A 25825-nucleotide genomic window follows, 5' to 3' on the forward strand; every position below is an offset into this window, starting at 1 on the left:
GAGGGGGCGAGAATAGGTTCTGTCAGACCGTTGGTGTTTAGGCTAGGCTAGATTATGGTGGGATGGGGAGGGAGGAAATTCTGGGGCTCCACCTCGGTGGTGGGGAAAAAAGGGGGAGTGATATATCGAAAGGAGGAATTGACTGGGAAGCAAATGGGGTCTCCTCCCTATCCCCTACCCCCAAATATATGTGGAGCTTAGGCTGCTTTGAGGGTTTTTGGCCTGGCTCTTATGAATCTGAGTTCAGCTGCTGTAGGCCTCAGCACTTGGCAGGGTTAATCATGGCTCGCTTCTCCCTCTGACAGGGAGGTGTCTCTGTTGAGGGTGGAAGACATTACTCATTGATTCTTCCAAGGCTTGTGTTATTAGACATAGCAGCAGATTAAATCTCTCTGTGAAGTTGCACACTGGCTCATATTTATTCTACACATCTATCTGAGGGACGGCTTGTTCATGCATACTGAAACGTAGGTGGTAAAATAGTGTTACCGTGCCTCTAGTTATTGACAACTGTCTGAGTCTCCACGTGCCCATTTTGCCACTCTCACATGCTGTCTGGGAAAGGAGTTGTAAGTGGTGAGAAATCCAAAGGAATAGAAATAGGGAGTAATTCTGCGGACTACTGTGTTCATATGTACTTAATAGTAGGTAGTACATGCAGTGGGTGGAGCATAATAGTTCTGTTGCTTGCCAGGGTGGGTAAGTATTACCCAGGGTTGGACTAACATTAAGACTTTGGTTAAAATAAGATGTGATGACATCCATCTTACTCTCTCCCCTTTAAAATTCTCCACAGCTGAGAACATGGGAACTGTTCCTTATCACAAGACCAGAAAGCAGTAGCCCAAATTCTATTGTGAACCCACAATTATAAGGTGGTGGCAGAATGATTGTGCTATATAACTGGAATGATACTTTATGTACAAGTGGGAGGCAGAGGCTGCTACCATTGTGTGTCTTTATACATCTCTTTGAGTCCTGGCAGTGGAGATGTTATAGTATAGGCCCAGAATACTGGACACCTATATTTCAGATCAAGTGCACTTCCTGGTACTATTGCTTGATTACAGTGGATGCTGTGACATGTCAGGCATTAGTCACCAAACTTTAAGTACAATCTCTGTTTAAAACTGTGCGTTGAAACCTCCCAGGTTCATACCCACAGTAATATTGGGTAGTGCATTTTTATTCCACTTTTCTCTTCTGGTGGTTCATAAACCCAAAAATACTCTTGTATTAAGATGATGTCAAATACCTGCCAAATCAATGCATACCATGCCGCTGTCTTGTATAGCTCTTTTAATCTTTAATCATGCTTGTTGCTTCTATTTTATACAATCTTGTTATATGTCTTTGTGATTCCTTTCATTTGTACCCTGTGGTGAGATTGTGGAGGGACCATAGCTACTGCTTTATGTGTACGAAGTCCCAGATTCAATCTCTAGCTTTTGCAGTTAAAGGATCTTGGATAGAAGAGTTAGGAAAGATTTGTACCAGTGATCTTGGAGAGCTGCAGATGGTAGACAACTCTGAGCTAGATTTACTAGTGGTCTGGCTCAATGTAAGGCAATTTACACTGCACCAGTTTGTTCATACACACTGTTTAGGTACACTGATTGAAGATTAGTAGCCTTTACTTCATGTTTTCAAACTAAGATAAAGTGAACATGATGGAAACAACAATCCTATAATATAGAGTTGCCTCTTACTGGTGGATAGACATCTCCTAAACGAAAGGACATTCCTTTCTCTTCTGAGTTTTCAGGTCTAAACTATACAGAATACAGTCAAGTCATTTAGGCTGCAATCCTATACACACTTAGTTGGGAGTAAGCCCTGCTGAACTTAATGAGAGTTGCTTTTGATTAGACATGCATAGGATTTCACTATTAGTGAGTTGAAAGAGAGTGCTCCAGTTTTTGAGAATCTTTCATATAACAGTGTAATGAAGAACTGAGATCATGTGGTGAAAACTGCAGTCTGATATCCATTACAAAAGTCCGTGAAAGGAGCCTGAGAACTTTAAATATTTTGCTGGTAATTAATTTAGTTGTCTTTGTTGAAGAACACTTATGATAATAAGAATTAAGCATTTTTACTGTGGGTTACAAGATCTCAAGAAGTTTTAGAATATCTTTTGCTGTTGAAAGCTTGATTACCCAATGTTGCTTTCACTATTATGTAATTTCTGAAAGATCATTATCTTTTACAGGTAATTGTTTTCTGATTTACTTATGACATCCTAGCTAACTTCTAACTTTTAAAATAAAATGCATATAAGAGCAGAAAGTGTATGCTTTGTAGTCTTGGGCCATGCACTTGAAGTATGTACCTCTGGTACTTGAGCCAGTCATTTTATTTTTATTGTACTTTTTTTGTTCATGAATGACCTTTTGACTTAATTTACCACTGCAATTTTTCTTCATGGAAAAATGCATTTGTTTGTTTCACAGTAATTAATAAGTACTATGTATATTAAATTTATATTACAGTTGGTCAAATCTTCCTTCATTTATGAAGTAACCAAGATGTAGAATGGCTACCAACTTTAAAAAATGTATGTTGGCATAGCAACTTAAATCTAGAGAAGGACAGGTGGGGATCCAAATATTCAGTAGGGCTTTAAAAAGTGTTCAGCTGTTCAGCAAAAGTTTTTTTTTAAGTGCCATTGAGGGTGATCAGTCTCTAGCACATGTTCAAAAGGGCAGTGATATTGTTTTAAATCATGCTTAAGATCCACATTTTATATGGAAAGCTCATGAGTGGTTACTAGTCTTTCCTATGAAAACAAATGAAGTGGGAACAGCATTCTTGTATCTTTGAACATCCATGTAAGTACATCTGGGACATTATTTGGCTATGGATGGTTTTTGTTGCATAGTCTATTGAAAAAAATGAGCATTTGTATCTTGCAATGAGAGATGTATGTTTTTGCCTTACATATTTTATATGGCTTTTTCTGTTCAATCTATAAAACTTCATACAGTGTTGTTTCTCCACTCCTTAATGTGCCTGAACTCACGTACAGGCTGTGTTCAGACAACATGGTAGTCAATGGTGGGGTAATAATCAGCTTGACAGTTGTTTATCTAAGGGATATTCCCTACATTACATGATAATAACCATGGTCTGGATTAGGATCAATGTTGAGTTGACTGTTAGTCCACACTGAGTTGACTCTCTCCCCCCTCAGTCCTCCCGCTAGTATCCCATCAACCATTGCTGCCAGAAATCTATCCTGCTGGCTGGACTAGAGTGGCATCTGCCAATTTGACTGCTCTTGCCTTGTGACTCTGCTGGCTCGTGGGGGTTAAGATAGGATGGAGGTGCCCTCTTCTAGCAGGGGGGCATATTCTCCTGGAAATCCAGTTATGCCTGTGGAAAACTCAGCAGGCGTACACACCTGTTGGTGGGAGGTGGCCAAACACTACTTTTCTGGGGTGGGAAGGCAGTAGCTTTAGATCTGTTGTATGCAAAGCTCCTTTGATCCCCCCAGGGATGGTTCAAGATTGGGTCTATAAAGTATGCTACTCTGGAAATGAGATATTTCTTCTCTGTTGTTTCAGTACAAAGGGTGGTGGGTGATTTTTTAAACAAAGGATCCCCTGCCAGGCTGCTCCTCCTCTTCCACCCTGACCAACATGAGCCAACAGAGCTGTGGAAGTAGCAAAGGATTTGCCACCTTCCTCCTCGTCTCACTTAGAATTTCAGTGTTGCTTTATATTAAGGTGATATATTACATCTTTTCCCCCCACAGACTCCAGGCAGAGTTGGGTCTCAGAGCTCTGACTCTGATTCATCTGCAGTCCCTGGAAATGCAGTGGATGTCAACAATGAGAGCTCTTCAGAGGTACTGTATTGCAACAATACATTTTCTTAAAAAAACCCTTGGATTTATTTATTTACTGGCATAGCAAATCTGAGGATGGGGTGTAAATTACTCAAAATAAAATATCCATGAGTGCATGTCTGTGTATGAGTGTATGCTTAGGACAGGGGTGGCTACACTTCGGGCATGTATGATCTACTTTGTGGACTTTAGGGCTCTAGTAAAACACAGAGCCACTTCCAAAATAGTGAGGGCTAGGAGCTATATTTGAATACAGAGCTACATCCAAGTTACAATACATTAGGGATTCTAACACAAAGAATAGAGGTGGCCAGTAGTTCTGCACAAAAATCTGGTCAAATGAAACCTAATACCCATACTTATTTATTTTTATTTTATTTATTACATTTTTATACCGCCCAATAGCCGAAGCTCTCTGGGCGGTTCACTACTTTACAGGAGAAGAATACTGAGGTTAATAGATAAGTGATTAGCACAAAGGTAGCCATGGGGGAGAACTTGTACACTGGTCACTTTTATTATTAGTGTTAGAATCTTTATCTAATTAATCTAAATAAATACCTAACAAAATTGTCATATAATATAGCAATAGTTGTGTTTTTTGCACATTTTAGCAGATTAGAAAATCTCAACTTCTGTGTTGTTTATTTATAATGATTGGATCCTGACTTGTCCACAAATGGAAGTTTTTAATTTGGAGGAGGGATCTTGCTAGAGCAGTGGTTCTCAACCTTCCTAATGCCGCGACCCTTTAATACAGTTCCTCATGTTGTGGTGACCCCCAACCATAAAATTATTTTCGTTCTTCTCTACACGATCCATTGTCATGGGATGGTTTGCTAATGAAAATAATACATAACAATAGCTTTAATAATACAAAAGATGATACAAGACATAGTTCAGTCAATACAGTTTCCTAAGACCATCAGAAATATGTGTTTTCCGATGGTCTTAGGCGACTCCTGTGAAAGGGTCATTCGACCCCCCAAAGGGGTCCCGACCCACAGGTTGAGAACCGCTGTGCTAGAGGAAGGCGGTGGCTTTTCCTAATTCCCTCCTTGCACTGTAATCCCAGAGCCACTTCCCACTCTGTTTCACACATGACGGCCCTCCAACCTTCCAGAGCACAGTTTTGGAGGATGGAAGGGGATAGGAGAATCAGCAAAAGTCTACTCCCCTGTCCCTTTTGCTGGCAGGAGCAAAACCTGAATCCAACATTATATAATTTACGGTCATGATGAGGCTTTAAGATACACTAAGACAGAACTCTTGTGAAGTTGAGAGTATATTCATTTGATAATTAACTTGTAGAGTTTTCATATTTCAGTTTTGGAACTTAAAGTAGGAAATAGCATAGACCTGAGAGGTTTTTTTTCCTGCTTTAGGACGTGTTTAATTCTAGGGGTAATATCCAGGCCTTCCAGCAAATTAGCATAGGGTGCTGTGTGTCAGTCAGCAACTTCATCTGTGCTAGTTTCATTTTAAAAAAATGGGTTAGATGCAAAAGTAGGTTTCTTGAGCGTATCTTGTTCATTTCAGTGGAATTTGCACATCATGGTACAATCCCTTGAAATTCTGTACGTTTTGTGAAATTGGGCTGTGTTAGGTTTCAATTTTAATTCTCAGGGGTGAGATTTAGTAGTCCATTTGGATTTCCCATGTTGCTGATTACCTGGTATGCATAGGGTGACCATATGAAAAGGAGGACAGGACTCCTGTATCTTTAACGATTGTATTGAAAAGGGAATTTCAGCAGGTGTCATTTGTATATATGGAGAACCTGGTGAAATTTCCTCTTCTTCACAACAGTTCAAGCTGTAGGTGCCCTGCCCTCTTTTAAATCTGGTCACAGTATAGCTGCAGAATAGCTCCTGCGGCTTTAACTGTTGTGAAGAAGAGGAAATTTCACCAGGTGTGACATGCCTACAAATGACACCTGCTGAAATTCCCTTTTCTATGCAACTGTTAAAGCTACAGGAGACCTGTCCTCCTGTTCATATGGTCACCCTAGGTATGCATAATATACTCCTTTCACTGAGTGAAAGTAAAATGGATTCTTCTAGGAATATATAGGAATATATGAAAATATGTTCTTTCAGATGTTGGGTTTAGGAAATACGGGTTATTACTGTGATACTTAACTGCCAGGGAGGGAGTTGTTCTGCAAAAAAGAAAAGTGTTACATCATTAGTTTTGCTTTTATTAATGTCCAAGCCCCAAGCTTATTATTTCAGTAGTTCCTACCAAAGCCTTTTGCCTAGTTCGTGTTTTCAATACTATACATACATAGTATTTCTCAGTTGAACTGTTGGATAGGCCAATGCTATCCCTGCCCTTGCATCTGTTGGGTTCAAATTCTGTGCCCATCATGATACTAAAATCCTGGCTATGTTTCTGATACTGTGCACATCCATGAATAAATATATAGACTTGGACTGAAGTGCCAGCAGCCACGTGTGAGAGAAATATATGCAAACAGTTACAGGTGGGAGAAAAGAAGGTTGGCCCAAGAAATCTGTCATCACTAGTAGGCTAAGGAAGAGACAATTAGCCATTGAACTATATAGTGCTGCCGGATACTGAGAGTTCTCTGTGGTGCTATACCTATTGTTTTAATAGATTATTCTTATAACAAAGCATGAAACAATGCATGAAAGAGGAAAGCAAAAAAGAGTTATACTTTGACCTGGTTTGCATGTAATGGTGGCATGCCACCGCCATTTTGAATATGCCGCCACCATTTTGAAGATGGTGGATTGGAGATTATTTCCAATCAGCTGGATTGGAGATTATTTCATGGTGTGTGAACCTGCTCTATCGGTTAATCGTGGGTTTAGAAACCCACAGTTAACCTATGATTACTTCTTAAGTTAACCTTGGGATGTTTAACCCACAATTAACCATAGCATCTGGGTTGCATGTCACAGAATAATCTCTGATTGGGCTGATGAGAGGTTGCTTATTAAAAATGGTGGCAGCATATGTCTGGCATGCATCTCGGCAAATCATGAATTATAATTAACTCATGTTTTGCCACCACTACATGCAAATGGGGTCATTGAAATGGTCCTTAACTCATTGTTTCCTCCAATAATGGATGTCAAGTCTTCTCATAAAATCAGTAATGGAATACATGGAAATATTGTTCTATTGAGACATATGATGATACATTAGAAAAAAAGTGATAGCTAGGTTATTTGGCCAAAACGTGGTATTTTTGGTATTGCAGTGCTTTTTTAGAGCAACCTGAAGGCTTCTTGAAAAAAAATTGTACTGATCACTGTCATTTAAGTGCTGCTTATTAAGTTTAAATGTAGATAGTTGGATTAAAAACTGGTGCTGCAGTAAAATAATTCTAAAAAGAATTGACAGTGGATTACACTAGCTTTTCCAGCTATAGTGCCTTAGTTTTTTTATTTGTTGTCTAACTTTTAACAGCTCTACCTTTGCCTACTTTGTTAATAGATTAATGTATTTTAAAAACTTGTCTAAAAACATAAACAAAGATTACGCATAATTCTAAAATGATGGTACTTACTGAGAAATATCGGGTTTAAGCTTTTGACATTCAGTTTGCTTATAATGTTTAAAAAGATATATATGCCTAAAAGCAGCTGTTTCACAGGGCTTCATCTGTCCAGTGTGCATGAAAATGTGCGTTACTGCCACTGATCTGTCTGAACATTACCAGAATGAGCACGTTGGGACAGAAACAAGAAGACTGGAACTTCAAGAATTGCCTGCTAGTACTGTGGGTTTTAAAAATTTGGTTTCAGTGGCTTGGTTTTGGGATACTAATAACAAATTGGTGTTTTTCCTTTCTGGTTGCTTGGATGCGGGCCTCTTCAGCTTTTCTGGATAATACCTGCTATTATGAAATTGTCATTTTTTCTATTTTTCATAGAAAGTGTATGCTAAGCAGTGTATGTCCTGAGAGTGTTTTATGTTTTCTTTCTGGTTTGCAACTGTCTTTTATGGAATGGCTGAAGTATTCAAGACTGGAAAATAGTTTTGCAAGATTTTCTTCTTTTCTAAATATTTGAATGGTTTGATTTATGGCTTGGATTTTTTCTGCATATGTCATACTGAACCTACAGAATAATATATAAACATTTAACTGTTTTAGGCTGGTTGACTTCACACTTAGAAATTCTCCTAATAGGTTTTCTTGATATAGGCAGAAGTGGGTGGCATGGTTTGTGCTAAAAGATTTATTTTTTTTTGCCACGGTGTTTCAAGCCTGTGTGGAATTATCAAAACCAAAAATATGCTTTAAAATGAAGATAGCTGGAATAGTCAATATTGGGATTTCAATATCTTTCAATATTGTAATTATTTAATTCAAAAGTTTACTTAACAATGTTGTAGATTGCACTGCAGTATTTTCTTGTTTGTGATATTATTACAGGACATACAACTTGACCCCTTACATTTTAGAACATGGATAAAATTACTGAAGTTAACTATATTACATGCTGATAGTTAAAGCTTGAACTTCCACCCTTTAAGATTTCTATTCTTCCTAAAAGCTTAAAGTTTACCACATATATTGGTTTGGTTCCAGATTTAGACATACATAGATTAGACTGCAGCAACCATGTAAACTAGGAGTTAATAATCATCAGTGATGTGCTTTGTTATGTAGATAAAGAATCTCAGACTTGACTTGGAAGCAAATGTTGTGTTGTCCTGCTTTTTGCATTACATTTTTCTTTGTGTAAGTGTGTATAGAATTGCAGCCTTAGTTATGTATTTTAGTTGCTAATGGCTGACTGGGTGAAAATTGGATGATTGATAGGTAAGAAAAAAAGTTTACATTATACTTGAATGCTATATCTACAGTTTAGGAGCACATACATCCGTAGTATTCTTGCATATAAGGCAGGGTACTGGCTGAGTGGGTAAGTGGAGTGATCAATGCCTCCCTTCGCCAAAGCAGGGTGCTAGCCTGCTTGAAGGAGGCAGTGTTAAAGCCCACGTTGAAAAAGCCCTCTTTGAACCCCACTGTATTGAATAATTATTGGCCAGTCTCCAACATGACATTTTTGGGCAAGGTATTGGAGCGTGTGGTGGCTTCCCAACTTCAGAATTCCTGGATGAGATGGATTATCTATATCCATTTCAATCTGGCTTCAGACCTGGTTATGGGACAGAAATCTTCTCCTGGAACTGGACAGGGGGAGTGTGTCCTTGTTGGTTCTGCTGGACCTCTCAGCGGCATTTGATACCTTCAACCATGGTATCCTACTTGGTTGTCTTGCTGAGATGGGACTTGGAGGCACTGTTTTACAGTGGCTCCATTCCTTCCTGGAGGGGCGGACCCAGAAGGTGGTGCTGGGGGATTCCTGTTCGACTCCTTGGCCATTGGCTTGTGGTGTCCCTCATGGTTCTGTTTTGTCCCCCGTACTATTTAACATATACATGAAACTGTTGGGACAGGTTGTCCAGAATTTTTGGGTGTGGTGCCACCTGTTCGCTGATGACACCCAACAAGACAGAGGTGCTCCTAGTCAGTCAAAAGGCAGATTAGGGAATAGGGATTCAGCTTGTGCTGGATGGGGTTACACTCCCCCTGAAGACACAGGTCTGAAGCTTGGGGTACTTCTGGATTCAGCCCTGAGCCTGGATGCCCAGGTTTCAGCAGCGGTCAGGAGTGCATTTGCACAGTTAAAGCTAGTGCGCCAGCTGTGTCCATTCCTAGAGATGTTGGACCTGGCCATGGTCCAACCAGTTATATCCTGATTGAATTACTGTAACATGCTCTACGTGGGGCTGCTTTTAAAGAGTGTTCAGAAACTTCATCTGGTTCAAAGAGCTGTAGCCAGAGTGTTGACCGGGACTAGTTACGGGAGCATATAACTCCCTTGTTAAAACAGCTCCACTGGCTCCCATTTTGTTTCCGGGCACAATTCAAAGTGCTGGTTATAATCTATAAAGCCCTATGTGGCTCAGGTCCAGGTTATCTGAAAGACCATATTCTCCCTTACAAGGCTGCCCATGCTTTAAGATCTTCAGGGGAAGCCCTTCTCTCAGTCCCACCATATTTCTATTTCTATATTTCTATTAATAGGTTTTAAATGTATATGTTTTAAATTTTGTAATGCTGCCTTGAGGCCCAGCATTGGGCAAAAGGCAGGATACTATTACTACTACTACTACTACTACTAATAATAATAATAAGGCAAATATGACGTTAGAAACATCTCTTAGTGATGGATGCCTACTGTACTATATTCAAGAGTTTGCAAGATCTTGATTATTGTTTTTATTACAGGGTGGATAAATTATCACCCTTCATTTGATAATATCATAGTAATTCCTGATGCAATTATATTACGTTTTAAAAACATTGTTTGTACTGAATAACCTGTTTTACAAACACCTCAAAGATGGTTCAAGAAAAATTTAACATCAACAATATTCACTACAAAAATAAATGTAATACAACATAAAGATGCCTTATGTTCTATTAGCTAATCAAGGAGAATACAAGACCAAAACATTATTTTTTCTTTATTCTTCCATTAGGGAATTCATCAGCTATTCCACCTTGTATTCATGCTTGAGAGTTGTATATAGTGAGTTCCATGGTGAATATACCATTTATTTTTAAGTGGTAACTTGAAAATGGTCAAATAAAAAAGCAAAGGTAGTTGTATTGGCCAAAAGAAAATCCCAAAATCCCTATCTCACTGTAATACTTTTATTAGGCCAACTCAAAAATCACAGAATACTATGCAGGCGTTTTAGTCCTCTGTAACCCTAAAACTCTAAATCAGGTGAGATGGTAAACAAAGTAAAAGCGAGGTATGTGGAAAAGTGGCTAATGTTCAAGCTATAGAGTTTGCATTTGGTTACAGCCTTAGGATGGAAAGTGGGAGGAGTGCGCATATATTCAAATTAGGCTCTACCAGATACAGAGTTGGTTTCATATGGGGAATGCTACCTACCTATTTTTAATACCCAGGCTAAAAGAAGCTGCCGATTGGCCATTATGCATGTAATCATAGGGATTTAATAGCTAAATGGGAAAGGCTAAGCTAAATTCTCTTAATTTTTATTATAAATTATGTTTATAATATATTTTATTATGTTTTGTACCAAATGTGATACATTTACCTTGCTGAATTCTGCTATAAGGGATCTATTCATTGTCATTATTTTGAGAGTGAGATCAATCTTCATGTGATCAAACCATGTGAGTCCTTTGCTAAAAACTCTTTATTGTTATACTTAGCAATCAAAAGACTATTGTGTAACATGGTAAGTAAACAAATTGAGAATATATATCTGCATAAAGTTTTGTCAATGTGTAACAACACATGATAAATGCAATGAGATCTAGCAATTACGGTATCCTTGCAGAATTCAGTGTTACTGCTTCTTGCTGTATTTGCATAAAGTTCCAATGTATATGTAGAACATTTTTCTTCCTAGAGGAGAATAAGAAATCCATGATTGACAGACTTCAAAATGAGTTGGTAGTCTGTGCTTGTTGGCCTGATTCATACATTTCTTATATAGAAATTGTTTCCATAAATAGTCATATTTATTTATTTAAAACATTTGTATCCTGCCCTATATTATTAAGATCTCAGGGTACAGATAAAAGCATACAGTATAAAACAATAAATATACACAACTAAAAACAAATTAAACCATGAACCAAGTTAAAACAATATATAATTTAAAAACAATTAAAACAGTCATATGTGACAGTTGCACCTGTGTGTACATGAGAAATTGCCTTGTACCAAATCAAGCCATTGGTTCATCTAGTTTAACATTATCTACATCTGATGCAATGGTGGTTCTCCAGGATTTCAGACAGGAGTCTTTGTCCAGCCCTTTTTTTTTCATGTACACAAGCTGGGAAATGTGCAACTAGCGGTGGCTTCTTAGTGGGTCTTAACACACAGAATAGCTATAGTTGAATGATGAAACACATACTTTCTATGCAGAAGGTCTCCAGTTCAGTCTCCAGCATCTCCAGGGAAGACTTGTCTGGAACCCTGGAGAGCTGTTGTCAGTCTATGTAGGCAACACTGGGCTAGATAGACCATTGGTCTGAAGGTTTTCTTTGTTTATTTATTTATTTATTACATTTTTATACCGCCCAATAGCCGAAGCTCTCTGGACGGTTCACAAAAATTAAAATCACAATAAAGCAACCAACAGGTTAAAAGCACAATTACAAAATACAGTATAAAAAGCACAACCAGGATAAAACCACGCAGCAGAAATTGATATAAGATTAAAATACAGAGTTAGAACAATAAAATTTAAATTTAAGTTAAAATTAAGTGTTAAAATACTGAGAGAATAAAAAGGTCTTCAGCTGGCGACGAAAGCAGTTGATGATAAGAGACATAAATGTGAAATTTCCACCCATGATTTTCTGCATGATTTTCTTTTCCTATATGGATATGCTCTGTGTGTAAAAAATCCGCCACTCCCCAGAGCCCCTGGCTCAGCTTGTACTTGCAAGCTGATGAGCAGGCCATTCCCCCAAATCTGGGAACTTTTATGGTTTTCCATGGCAGAAAACAGAGGTGGCGCCTGTTAAACTTTATAGAGAAGCCAAAGTAAAAAAATTTTTTTATAAAAAGATAATAGAATTAGCAAGGCACCCATCCTCTTGTCGCAACCCTTTGACACTCTCCTCACCACCTTGTGCCTCACCTCCTTTACCTAGGCAGGCGAGGGCACAATGACTCCCCTGAGGAGAGTCCTCCTGGAGGCCAACATGGCCTCTCCACAAAGTGCCCTGGAGAAAGTACACGCTGCTGCTGTACTAAAGCCAGGCCACTGAAAGGCACTTCCTAGTGTGCCTGGAGGTGGGCAGGCTGGGAAAGGCAGGATTTGGTTGGGTTCCCCTCTCTTAACTAGGCATTTATGTAAAGCAAATTGTAGCTGTAATTCACTTAATTTGCTCATATTTCAGTTTTATATGTGCAAATTAAGCAAATTAGAGCCATAGTATGCTGTATAGGCAAATTGCTCCCACAATTTATGTAAATGTCTAGTTAAGGGAAAAACCAACCAACCAGAAATCTACCAGCTGGCCCGACTTGACACAGGTTGAGTCAGGCCAGCTTGCCGACGGGCAATTCAAAGTCCAGGGGGCCGAGCCACTGAAAGCTTGGCGGACTTCACCCCACACCCCTGGCGGAATCCTCTGAGATCCCTAGTACAAAGTATGTTGTGGCACTTCTGATTCACAAAAGAGTATTAAAGCAGTAGTCATGCAGGTTGAGCAATGGCAGCTTGGAGCTGTAAAGAAAGAAATTAGCCTATTTGGAAGTTTTACTATTGCAATACTGGATTAGTTCTGCTTTGGCAAGTGGCTGATACTAAACAATTTGAGCAAATTGATTTTAGTTCCCTAATATTGGTATTATCTAGATGCACAATTAAAAAACACTGTGGGTTTGACCTCAAATGAATATTTGGGAATAATTTTTCTAAGAAGATTAATGATAAAATTGGGATTTTGGCCAATTGTTAGAACAGCTAGGGTGCAATCCTTTGCATGTTTAGATAGAAAAATGAAATCCTACAACACCCAGCATTCTCCAGGCAGCCATGCTGTAGGACTTTTTTCTGTCTAAACATGCCTAGGATTCTGCCCTTACTGAATGAAAGACCACTGTCTCATGTCATGTAAGATTTAGGAAAAATGTTTTAAATTTCAGATCTAGTTTTCGGTCTTAATTTTTATAAAGATTATGAAAAGGGTGGTTGACTTGCCCAAGGTATTGAAGAAAGAAGAGAAATGCACTTGTTACCATATGAAACCTATTTCTCTCTTCTTGAATTGTAAAATGTGAATGAACTAATCGTATGCCTCTGATCATATGTTTTTATAATTCTAATGAGAGATTTCATGTAAGAAAGAATCAAGAAGAGGAATAAAATATCCAAATACAAAGGTGGTGTCAATATAATGGGTTTAAGGGAAGTGTAAAATATCACACTCATCGTGGCGTCAGTTCCTGAGTTGCTTAACTAAAGAGTGACAGGGATGAGTGCCCTATCCGAGTTATGTTCTTTTCATTTCCACTTTTAATTAACAATCGAAGAACACCCTTTCCTGGTTTTTTTTGGTGATGTGTCATGCCAGACATTCTGGATTGTTTATGGGTTAAACTATCCAGAGCTCACCCAACAACAAGCCATGGGCAATTGTTGTGTTCTCTGGGATGTTAAATCCATAAGCAACCCAGAATTTCCAGCTGCACTTGGACCATACATGCATTAAGCTCAAATTTAGGCAAGTACAAAGATGAGAGGCTGGATTTAAGGAGTACTATAAGTTGAACATAACTGACCCAAAAAGTGATAGCTATGATACATTGTCTGCTATTGACTTAGTATTTTTTTTTTTGCATATTGTATTCAAAACCAAAGCTGGTGTTTGCTGCTGCAACTATTGGTAACACTCCCCCCCCCCAAAAAAAAGAATCTGTCACATGCATCTCAAGTTGTTTCTCTAAGGAAACATTAAGAAATCACTGTTTTCCTGTTTGTTTTTTTGCCGCAGAATTAGAACATCATTTATTTAGGTGTAATGGTGAAAGAAAACCTGGAACTTTTTGCAAATTCAGTAAGGCCAATGGAAGTACTACAAAAAGGAAGAAAACAAGAAAATTCTGTTAACTATTTGCTTTTTTGCTTCATGTTATAGGGATTTATTTGTCCCCTTTGTATGAAATCCCATGGATCAGCTGAAGAACTTTTCAAACACTATGAAGCAGTTCATGACTCTGGTATTGATACAAGTCATGGAGGAGAATCTAACATGTCTCCAACAAGGTGCTGAGCAATACTGGCTTATTCATTTGTTTTTATAGTTACTAGTGTTAAATAGTAATAATTTATTGTAATTGCATTTAAATATGTACTAATTGGCACTACATAATACACTGAAATATGTTAATCTGCAATTGCTAAAAATGGTACAGTTGAATGATGGAGTGAGGGCTGCCAATTTTAGAAGGCTTCAAATGTGTTTTCCTACAGTAATATAGAACAAAATAAAATGAGCTAAAATTTCATGTTGTCTAGCAGGTTGGATAGCTTCCTGTTTTGCAAAAGACCGGAGAAGGGAGAGACTGATTTTGCCACAATGTCCCCTGGGATATGTGCTGGAGCTGGCTGGAGGATTAAGGGAGAAGGAAGCGGAGAACAAATCACGGCAAACCTGATCACCTTTCAGGCGTATCGTGGGTTGTTCTGCCACTGTGGGTTGTTCGCAGAGTGGCTTAGCATGACATGTGAACATGCCCATTTTATTTAACTTTTATTTTGGAATGTACAATTGAAAGTGACTTGTTTTAAATATATCATTCTGGACAAATAAATTGAATTTAACTGCAATCATTTTAACACAAGTTTAAACATTTGTCTCCTCTTTAACATGGGATGTGGTCAGAGATGACGTAACACTACTGCGACAAGAAGTTCAAGACTTGCAAGCTTCACTTAAGGTTGGAAGTGTGCAATACTTGTGTATGCTGTTCTTTATTTTAAATTGCAAAATCCACCAGAAGATTGTCAAAGTTATAAGCTCATAAAATGCTTTTAATTTCCTTTATTAGGAGGAGCGATGGTACTCCGAAGAGCTGAAGAAAGAATTAGAAAAAGTTCAAGGGCAGAGGCAGCAAGTAATTGCTTTAAAAATACTTGAAGCAGGTTTACAACAAGCAGTTTGTTATCAACCTTGAAATGGAAGATTAATACCCTTTTTGTAAGGCACGTGGCCTGATTCAGTTAGTTCCATAACATGTTTACTGAAGTATGTAAGAATCTCACATGTGTATTGTATATCCCATTACATATTATATTCAGTAATATTTCTTTAACCTATGCAGTAGTACTAATAGTTTGACTAGTTTTTATCCTAAGACAAAATATGTTCATTTCCCCATCCTGCTGTTTTATGTTGGTCCTTGGGTCCCTACTGAACTATGGACTCAGATTTTCTCCTCTGCAACTTCCCACCATCTCAATTCAGTTTTATATTCCTGCTACAACAATTTCCTTCTCCTCTGTCTTTCTTCTGCTAATCCTTCTTCCCCTCTCTACTGCTCCTTAAAGCAGTATAAGCTACTCAGAAATTGTTTAAAGTGCTTTTAAAATTCACTCTAAAAATAACATTAGATACCAGCTCATATTTGCATGTACTAATCAAAATATATTAGCAGAAAATACTGCTCCTGTCCATCACTTCTGTATTTACTTATGTTAGGTGTATCATTTTGCAATCCATGTGGTGCCATTGCTGCACAACCTGTTATTCATTTCAGTGGCGTGCGAGTGAAATGTATGGAGGTTGCATAATAGCAGAGCATAATGGATTGTGCCTCTAGTGTGTGTGGTGGACTTTCATAGAAACATTGATGTGTAGCAGAGGATGTGTTAGTCTTGGAAGCATACTGAAGTGCAGGATTATTCTCACTTATACAACTCTATTTAATATCTTGGTATTTCTGTGTTCTCTGGTGGTAATTACACAAATGATCAATACTTAAATTGCTTATAGCATGAAGTATTAAAGTGTGTATCTGAACGGAATTCCCTTAAGTAGCTGTTAAAATATTTCTGTCATCCCCAATGTCTAGTCAAGCATTTTTCTTTTTTTCTTTTCTTTTTTAGGAGTCTAAGCCTGATGGATTGGCATCTGCTGCATCTACAGGTGAAAAGCATATTTTATTTATTTATTTATTTATTATTTATTTATTACATTTTTATAGTTCATGTGGGTAATATAGGAAAATAGATTCAAAGAACAGGATTCAAGATTGGCTAGAGCTGTAGGCCAAAATGTCTGGTAGGCCACAAGTTGCCCACCCTTGCCAGGATCCTTTAATTACATAAACTGATAAGTACATATAATATCACACAAATCCTGAAACCTTTACAGACCTAATTTTAAAAACTGTTTCTATGGTGGTGGTCTAGTAATTATGAGCGAAAGAAAGAACCCTAATGAAACTTAGTTGTCAAGATCATATTGTTACATGATCCACATACCTTTTTAGAAAGCATTATTTCATAACATTGTCTACTTCAGTAATGGGCTGAAAGCAGCTATCCTGCAAATATCTCAATTTAAAACATATTTCAAGTACTCCAGAATTTTGCAGATTTCTCTGCTTTTGTTTAGAGTCCATTCTGTAGCTTTAGAAAACCATATATCAGTTCTGTGTGTTGATGAAAGAATGAGAGATAAATTTTCTCTTGGAGTGTGTATGCCCATGTAGCTGTGCCCCATAGAACATTGTGCCCCTGTTGTCTTTGGTTTGATCAACGTTATTACAGCTACAACATAAAGATTTTAAATGACCTTTTTTATTGAGAGCTAAAACCACACTTGCTATTTTTACCAGATCAAATAATTGGGAAACCATTACGGTTTATAATTAACACACAGTTAATTTGCTTAACTAATTAGGTGCTCAATTTGCTGTGGAAATTGCTTGCAGTCTCCTAGTTTAGTAGCTATATTAAAACAAGCAGGAAATTCTTCTAGTTCATGTGGGTAATATAGGAAAATAGATCCAAAGAACAGGGTTCAAGATTGTCTAGAGCTGTAGGCCAAAATGTCTGGTAGGCCACAAGTTGCCCACCCTTGCCAGGATCCTTTAATTACATAAACTGATAAGTACATATAATATCACACAAATCCTGAAACCTTTACAGACCTAATATTGTAAAATATACTACAACATAAGCTAAATGTGTGATACAAAGGTCTTTGTTGGTGGCCTAATAATATTTTAATTCTTGGAATTCAGATAGTAGATATGTGTTATTCAAATCAGTGTTTTTTTGGAAATTGTGTCTACCAACACAGTTTAGATGGCCAACTACAACAGGTGTTGGAAGAGAATAGTTTAGTCTTCCCCCTCTTAAAGTTTTGCATACAAGAACCAAAGCTTGTTGATTTGTTATGACGTGTCAAAACATGTTCAGCTTCTACAAACCACAGTTCCCTGAGTTTGAATGAAATGTGAAACTGCAGTTTTGAACTAGCAGGAATAATAGCTTTATGTCTCCTCTTTTCCTGGCTAGTTATTTATGAAATGGTTAGTCTATTGCTCATCATGGCAAGCCATGGTTTGTTGTTATGCCTGAACTGGATCATTGACTGTTTTTTATAGAACCATGGATTAAACATACAAAAGTTATATAATCTACATTTGATATAATAGGTTAGCTAGTTTACAGTGATGCTAGAGGTGCGATTGTAAGCACACATTGAAACTTATGTCCAGGTAAGCTGAGGATCAGGCTGCATGTTTACTTAAGCATGTCTTTATCAACAAAACAAGATTCCTCTGAATTTTTTTTTTTAAAACCCAGCAGGTTAATTTGATATTTGAATCAATATAGGAATTTGTTAAAGCTATTCTAGTTTGAGTTACTCAATAATATTTTCTTTTTAGAATTAGAATCATTAGAACATCAGCTAGAAGAGAGCCAATTAGAGAAGTTTAATATTAAGCAGATGAAAGACTTGTTTGAACAGAAAGCAGCACAACTTGCAACTGAAATTGTGGGTAAGTGTTCATACATATAATGTAATATGGTTCTTGTTCCTTTTTAAATTGAGTGAATGATCCTTTTTGCAACCTTTCCCTTAACCAGATCTTAAAGCCAAATACGATGAAGAAACAAGCCTTCGGGAAGCTGCAGAACAGAAAGTGGCTAATTTGACACAAGAGCTACAGAAGGAAAGAGGTGTATGCGGAGATTTAAAAACAGAGCTGGTAACTCCTATCACGAGATCATGTTTTTATCATGCTGTTTCCAAATTGGAAGGGGACGGTTCCAGCTGTTTGATCATTTTTAACTAAAGGTTTTTTTAAAAAAAAACAACCTGCCATTGTTCATCTTTGAAATGATTTATTTATGATAAAAAGGCCCTATTATTATTATTATTATTATTATTATTATTTATATAGCACCATCAATGTACATGGTGCTGTACAGAGTAAAACAGTAAATAGCAAGGCCCTGCCGCATAGGCTTACAATCTAATAAAATCATAGTAAAACAATAAGGAGGGGAAGAGAATGCAAACAGGCACAGGGTAGGGTAAGCAGGCACAGGGTAGGGTAAAACTAACAGTATAAAGTCCGCACAACAATAAAGAATCTGTTCTCTTGCCCGATAATCAAAATAATATTCTCGATGTGGGATATATAATTGTCTGTACATTACATTATTTTTTCTGTTTACCAAATTTATCGTGAATTTGTATAGTCTATTGCTAGTGGTTTACTTTGTGCTTGTGTGGGTATTTTGGTAAAATTTGCAATCTTCATTTATAAACTATACACTCTGCATTTTCTACCCAGAAAACGATTTCCAAGTGTGGAAAGTAAGTATATATGAGTTCAAAAAGAAAAATGCTAAAATCCAGATTAGTGTTATACCTTTATTAGGCGAACTCAGAGGTCACAAAATACTACAAAAGCTTTAGGTTCTTCAGAACTCTTTACCAAGCAAGAAGCAAAAACGTGGGGAGAGGAAAAAAGTGATTGATGTTAATTTTATTTATTGCATTTATATACCACCCCATAGCTGAAGCTCTCTGGGTGGTTTACAAAAAGCCATGGAGCCTGCATTTGGTTACCATTTTCAGATGGAAAGGAGGTGGGAGGTGCAGACATTCAAATTACAGCCCTACCGGATACTGAGGGGGTTCCAGCTTACACCTGGGACCCCCCCCCCCAGTTATTAATTGTAGCATTGCATACAATCATAGCATAAAAGTAACTTGCAGTTTTAACCATCTGACCTAGAACTTGTCTGAACAGCTCCAGAGGATGTAGTTTGCTCAGTAGCAAGACAAGATTAGTGTGAAGACATTGATTGGAGTTAAAATAACGAAGTGGAACATGGGAGCTATTATTCTAGAAATTCTCAAATGCTGAAATATAGCTGAAACAGCACATGATATATTTTTGAATGCCTGATATGCTTCCCAATCTAAGATGGAAAATTCTTGTGAGCCATATTGATAGCATGCTTTCAATCTGATTTCCACAAGACATATTGTCATTCTTTTGCTTTTATAAAGCTTCAGAGGCCTGGTGTTGAAGATGTTGCTGTTCTAAAGAAGGAATTAGTCCAAGTTCAAATGCTGATGGACAAGATGACTTTGGAGTGTGAGAGAGAATCTGAGAAACTGAAAGATGAGTGCAATCACTTGCAAGCAGAATGTACAACCTCAGAGGTAATGAATCTAGCCAAAACTATAGTTGAATAATCCTCTCATGAAAATAACATGTTAATCCATTTGTATTATTACGACAGTTGCTTTACTTTAATGAATAACTTTGATATACCAGCATTATCAATTCATATTGGGCAAAAGGCGGGATACAAATAAATATATTATAATAATAATATTGATAATAGCTGCTTTGAGTGCCATTTTCTTGGTAGAAACCAGGCAACAAACAAAGAAACAAACAAATAAATCTGTTGTTCCATTTTTAACCTAAGTATATGTTGAGGCCTCTAGGAATTTAGGAATTGTGTGGTGGAATGGTGATATTCCTGTGAATAATTTAACATGTTTTGAAACTGACTTGCTACCTGCTTGCTCAGCTTACCTTTTGATGGTTTTCCAAAATGAATTAGCACAAACCATGTTAATGCATTTACAGAGATGGTCATTATGATAAAATCCCCTGAAGAGGGGACTTGAAGTAGCTTCACCATATTAAAGTGACTGCATGAATTTATTCATTCTTGTGTTATCTACTTATCATTAGTAGATAAGACTAATGGGAAAAGCATTATGAATGACACAATTTGCAGTTCTGAGATTAGGTCTTACAATGTTAAGTTCAGTAATTTAAAATATTTACTTCTTAGATTTTGTTGTTGTTGCCCACATTCAAATGTTAAGTTTGTTTAAAATTCTTCCGCTGTTTGCTGGAAACATGGGGCCTATGCTCTTAGAAGGATTACCTTTGAACCCCTTCGAATTAATGGAGGAGTTAAAATTTAAAAATACTTGAAAACCAGTTATGATGTCTTCATTGCCCTTTTCTCTTTCTTTCAAAGGGGCAGTATCCAATAAGGTTGCTCCACCTCCACTAGTTCTGTTGCGCTCGTAGGATCCATCCCTTGTGTAATGGGGCTTGGCAACTTCTAAAAATAACCCCTGGAATGAGTGGAAATGCTCATTTCCAGATTGGGGCAGGTCGCTGGAGCTCCCTTCTGTGAGCTGTATTGACTTGCCTGTTCTGGAAACCAGCATTTCTGCTCGTTTCAAGTTACTTTTTGAAGCATCAAAGCCTTGTTGCATGAGGAGTGGGTCCTGCAAATGCACAGGCACAATAGGATATTAACCAATGACCTTATTTTAACTTAAGAACTTATTAAGTGTAGCTAAATGTAATAGAAGACTTTTGTAAGGGATGATACTGTAGCTAAAGATTTTGAAAATAAAAAGTAAATATGGAATTTATTTTCCACTCATAGTTTTAACAATTGTTAATAAAATTAAATGACTTCTTCAGGAATTATTAAGTGACTTACAGAACAATTGTATACATGTCTACTTAGGAGTAAGTCACATTGAATTCAATAGAGTTTGCTCCCAGGTAAGTAGGTAGAGGATTGCAATTTTATGCCCTGATCCTGAGTAGGCTTATACAGAAGCCCACTTGTTTCTAGTGTTCACTTGAGAGAAAGTCCCATTGAATTCAGTGGGTCTTACTTCTGACTAAACATACTTAAAATTGTGCTGTTAGGCTCTAAGAAGATTGACAGATAAGTTGCCTCTCTAGACTGTCAGCTCTGCAATCATCCTCATCATCATCGCTTGTTTTTTCAGTATTTGTTACATGTTATTTCTTATTGTTGATACTTGAAAGTCCTGCATAACTCATTATATAGAAGAATTAATTGAAAGGTTGCCACTAATAGAAAATGTGCTTAAATTGAACATTTTGCTTTATTTACATACCCTTTACTAAAAGTGCATGTTCATAAACTTTTACTGTACTGAGGTCCTGGATTAAATACATACTAAATAATACTTCTCTACACCTTCTGTAAGAAAGTTGGCTACATATTACAGGACACAAAGTTATTTAAAGATTAGTATTATAATTTTATGCATGTGTATTTGGAAAGAGTCCTACTATATCCACTGGATCTTATTCCTAGGTAAGCATACCTAGATTTCACAGCCTGTTAATACAGTCCTGTATGTCTACTCAGAAGTGAGCCCCATGGAGTTCAGTGGGGCTTACTCCCAAGTAAGTGTGTACAGGATTGTAGTTTAAATCTATTCAAGTAGTTCCATGAAATTCTATGATTAATGTTGTAATAACATTTATCATTGCTTCCTTTCACCATTCACCCATCATTTTTTTTGCTGCTTTCTAATGGAGGTCTTTAAACTTGAGGTAATATTTTTTTAAAAAACTATCACTGAATGTATTTCATTTTCCAAAGATAACTTCAGCATATTAAATCAGATAGGAACTTATTTATGTAAGGGTCTACAAATCAAAGACATTATAATAAACCCTTTGGCAATTATTTTAATAATTCTATTAAAACTTAGACTTGCTTGATCTCTGATGACTTTTAGGTGGATTGTAAAAAAATGTTTATTCTGCTTGACTTTTAATGGTTTGTAAATTGAGATGGAATGTTTTAACTCTGTTCTTTTTGGTTTTAATGTAATGTTTTAATTCTATTATTTTTTAAATTTGGTTTTTGTATGTTGTTTTTGTAAAATGCCATGGGCTCCTTGTCTTTAAAATAAATTCTGTAATGTGTCTTGGTATGTATATGAACAATGCCCCAAATTTGACTATACAAGAAGAAAAAGTAAAGGTTGTGATCCAAAGAGACATACATGATGCATTTGTGGAAGCACAGGGGCAAGTTAAACCTTTTGATTCAGGCGATGGATTGGGAGGGTGGGGAGGAGTGAATGCCTCTCACTCTGCTAGCAGCTTATTGGCTGCCCTGGCAAAACTTCACTCAGTGCTGCAGGCCACCTTCAAAATGGAGAAAAGGCAAGAGGAGGTGGCCAAAGCAAGATGCCCAGTCCCACTTTTCTTTTTTTAAGGCTGGCCCAAAGCTGACTGAAATAATCGCTAACCTGAGTGGCTGCTGTGACCACCGTCTGGGTTCCCTTAAATGTCTCTGAGTGCCACTCCCAATGTAGTATCCTTTCAGGAGCCTGAAGGAATTTGAGGGAAGGGAGGAGGGCATTTGTGGCAGCTGTTTGGCCCAGTGCTAAGCTCTCCTCTCAGTGTTGGATTGTAGTTTAGGCTAAGAAGAAAAAAGCAGGGCTGAGCACATCAGCACTACTGTCTGGTAAGCTCACAGGACATGGATCTGTGCCTGAAAGAGATTTACAGTCATATAGGTCCCAAGCATACCCTTGTATTTCACTAAGACTTAAGTATTTGAGGATGTGTCGTACTGAAGGACATGATTTCTTGGGGTGGGCTGGGGGAATCTTAAAAGATATAATTTGCCAAACTTAAGGAAGTTTTTTTGTATGCTTTCTCACTAAAACTTCTGCACTAAGGCACATGTTAACTCCAGGTGGGTTATTATAAATCGAGATCTATTTATTTATACAGTCATTATTTCCCCTTATCTTTCTCTCTCTCTCACTTCCACATCGCTATTAAACACATCCTCCGTCTGATATCAAAGAACAGCTGTTTCAACACATTCACTAAAAAAAAAAAGGAATTGTGATCATTGTTCGCCTCTAGGTTGTTCTTTACACCAATCTATTTTTCTCTTGATTGATTGCCATTCTGCTTCTAGAAGGGCTGCATTATTTTCTCTCCTCTTGCTAGTATTTACATTTCTTAAAACCTATTTTTAATACTGCATGTGTACACACACATCACACTGCACTCAGCCTACAGTCAATCTTGGTCTGACAATGGAGAGATTTACCACAGAGTCTTGAATTTTTCTCTCTCTGCCTTTTCCCTCCAACCCTCCCTTTTTCACTTCAAGAAGGCACCTTCAGTGATTGGCATTCCCCCAGCTTGCTGTCCATCAACCTGTGTAAACAAGGCACTGATTGACTGCAGGCCTGTCCATACTGAGCAGCCTGAAAAATGCAATTATTGACCTCATCATGTGTGGGGTTGGTTTGGTGAAAGGATATAAGCTGGGAATTTATTTCCAGTAACCCCTTCCTCCATATACTCCCCAAACTGAGGTAAGGCCTACTGTCCCTTGAATCAAAAGAAGGTTGAAGAGTGGATAAGATAAAAAGGAAGAACAGAAGGGGAAACAGTCTCTCCTCCCTTTGAGTGAGTAGGGACCCTGTACCAAGGTAGGATGGGCAAAACAGCCAGGAAGTTTACAGCATTTAAAGGGGGAGGGTATGGAAAGGCAGAATTTAAGGTCCTCCAATGAAAGAAGGTAAGAGCCCAGGTGGGAAGAGAAAGGGTGGTTGCCGCTCTTGTATTGCTGGACTGATCACTCTGCCACAAGAAAGGAGGCTAATGTATGAACAAAAGGATTTGCCTTTGTACTTTTACAAAATACTTTAATTTTCAGAATTCTTTTGTTCTAAGTGTATGTCTTTTATTCTAAGTGTATGGATCTAGTGTATGGGAGTTCTAGTGAAATCCAAACTGTATCTTACATGCTTGAAGCATGCTCATCCCTGCTATAGTGTGGTAAAAAAACGGAATCTGGTGAGGCACCAACTATCCAAAAGTAGGAGTGGTTATTTACACCAATGGTATGACAATGATAACTAGTAGTCTTATTGTGAGGTACAAGCTGGTAACTGTTACCCAGGTACAGTATATATATAAGGATGTGTATATATGTAAAAGGTTTTTTATATGTATACATACCTCTCAAGGGTGTAAGCTTTGGCACCATATTCTCTATTTTTGCATTTATAGTAACTTACCTTTTTTCTATGCCCAGAGCCACTCAAAATATCTTAGCTTTTATTTATAAAATAGTTCTTGCACTTATACTAAAGTTCAAAAGCTTATATTTCATGAATGAAAGCTTAATATATCAAGTCAGTAGACAAAAAGGGTTTTCTGAGCTTGGTATCTTCTTGCTGTCCCCTATACATCCTTATCCAATAACAGTTAATGAAGACATTTGCTCATGCAGCAGCTTCCTTTCTGGAACATTGTTTTTGTTTACCACAGTTAAATGGTAGTTGTTTCCTCTTTTTTTTTCTGGAGAAATTGGAAGAAAAGGCATAGTGGAGAAGCTTCCTCTTCCAGAGATGATTTTATTTATTGCAGTTTTATACCACCCAATAGCCGAAGCTCTCTCTCTCTCCTATATACCGTATTTCTTCGATTGTAAGACGCCATAGATTGTGAATCGCACACTAATTTCAGTACCACCAACAGGTAAAAAACCCCTAAGACATACCTGCGATTCTAAGACGCACCCCATTTTTAGAGATGTTTATATGGGGGAAAAAGTGTGTCTTAGAATCAAAGAAATAGGGCAATGTTCGGTGTTTTAATCTTTGTAAACCACCCACAGAGCTTCGGCTATGGAACAGTATATAAATGTAATAAATAATAATAATGATAAATAAGCTATTTTTTCTGGTGGTATACAAAGCTAATGAAAATTCAGTTTCATTAGGTTTCCATTATAAAATAAACATATATTGAATTGAAGATATTAATTGATCTACTGATATGTCTTTTTTTAAAGGCTACCATTAAACAGCTAAGAGCTGAACTTGCCAAAGGACCACAGGAGGTTGCTGTATATGTACAGAACCTTCAAAAACTTCAAACTTCAGTTAATGAGTTAACACAGAAAAATCAGGTAAGAATTATGTTGGCATTACTTTACTTGAAAGTGTCAACTGACAATCAACACTTTGTAGGTGCTTAGCTACAGCTCAGCACTGTGTCCTGTGTACTCTGTAGAGTTGATAGAACTAGTAGGTAAAATAATTCAGTG

The 25825-nt window shown here is 37.4% G+C and overlaps 1 protein-coding gene across 3 annotated transcripts in view; it reads left to right on the plus strand.

Annotated features, from left to right (window-relative positions):
- Positions 1-25825, plus strand: part of EEA1 (early endosome antigen 1) — a 68408-nt gene that overhangs the window by 658 nt on the left and 41925 nt on the right. Inside the window, exons 2-10 of one of the 3 annotated variants that reach the window (XM_063133801.1) lie at positions 3758-3850; positions 14538-14665; positions 15285-15339; positions 15451-15516; positions 16508-16547; positions 18301-18414; positions 18503-18624; positions 19941-20096; positions 25571-25687. In XM_063133801.1, coding sequence (XP_062989871.1) covers positions 3758-3850; positions 14538-14665; positions 15285-15339; positions 15451-15516; positions 16508-16547; positions 18301-18414; positions 18503-18624; positions 19941-20096; positions 25571-25687 — 891 coding nt within the window. Of the gene's footprint in view, positions 1-3757; positions 3851-7378; positions 7602-14537; positions 14666-15284; positions 15340-15450; positions 15517-16507; positions 16548-18300; positions 18415-18502; positions 18625-19940; positions 20097-25570; positions 25688-25825 lie in introns of those variants that run through there. The other 2 variants (XM_063133802.1, XM_063133803.1) reach the window with 2 other exon arrangements.

The sequence above is a fragment of the Elgaria multicarinata genome, chromosome 9 (genome assembly GCF_023053635.1).
Source record: "Elgaria multicarinata webbii isolate HBS135686 ecotype San Diego chromosome 9, rElgMul1.1.pri, whole genome shotgun sequence".
Classification (NCBI taxonomy): domain Eukaryota; kingdom Metazoa; phylum Chordata; class Lepidosauria; order Squamata; family Anguidae; genus Elgaria; species Elgaria multicarinata.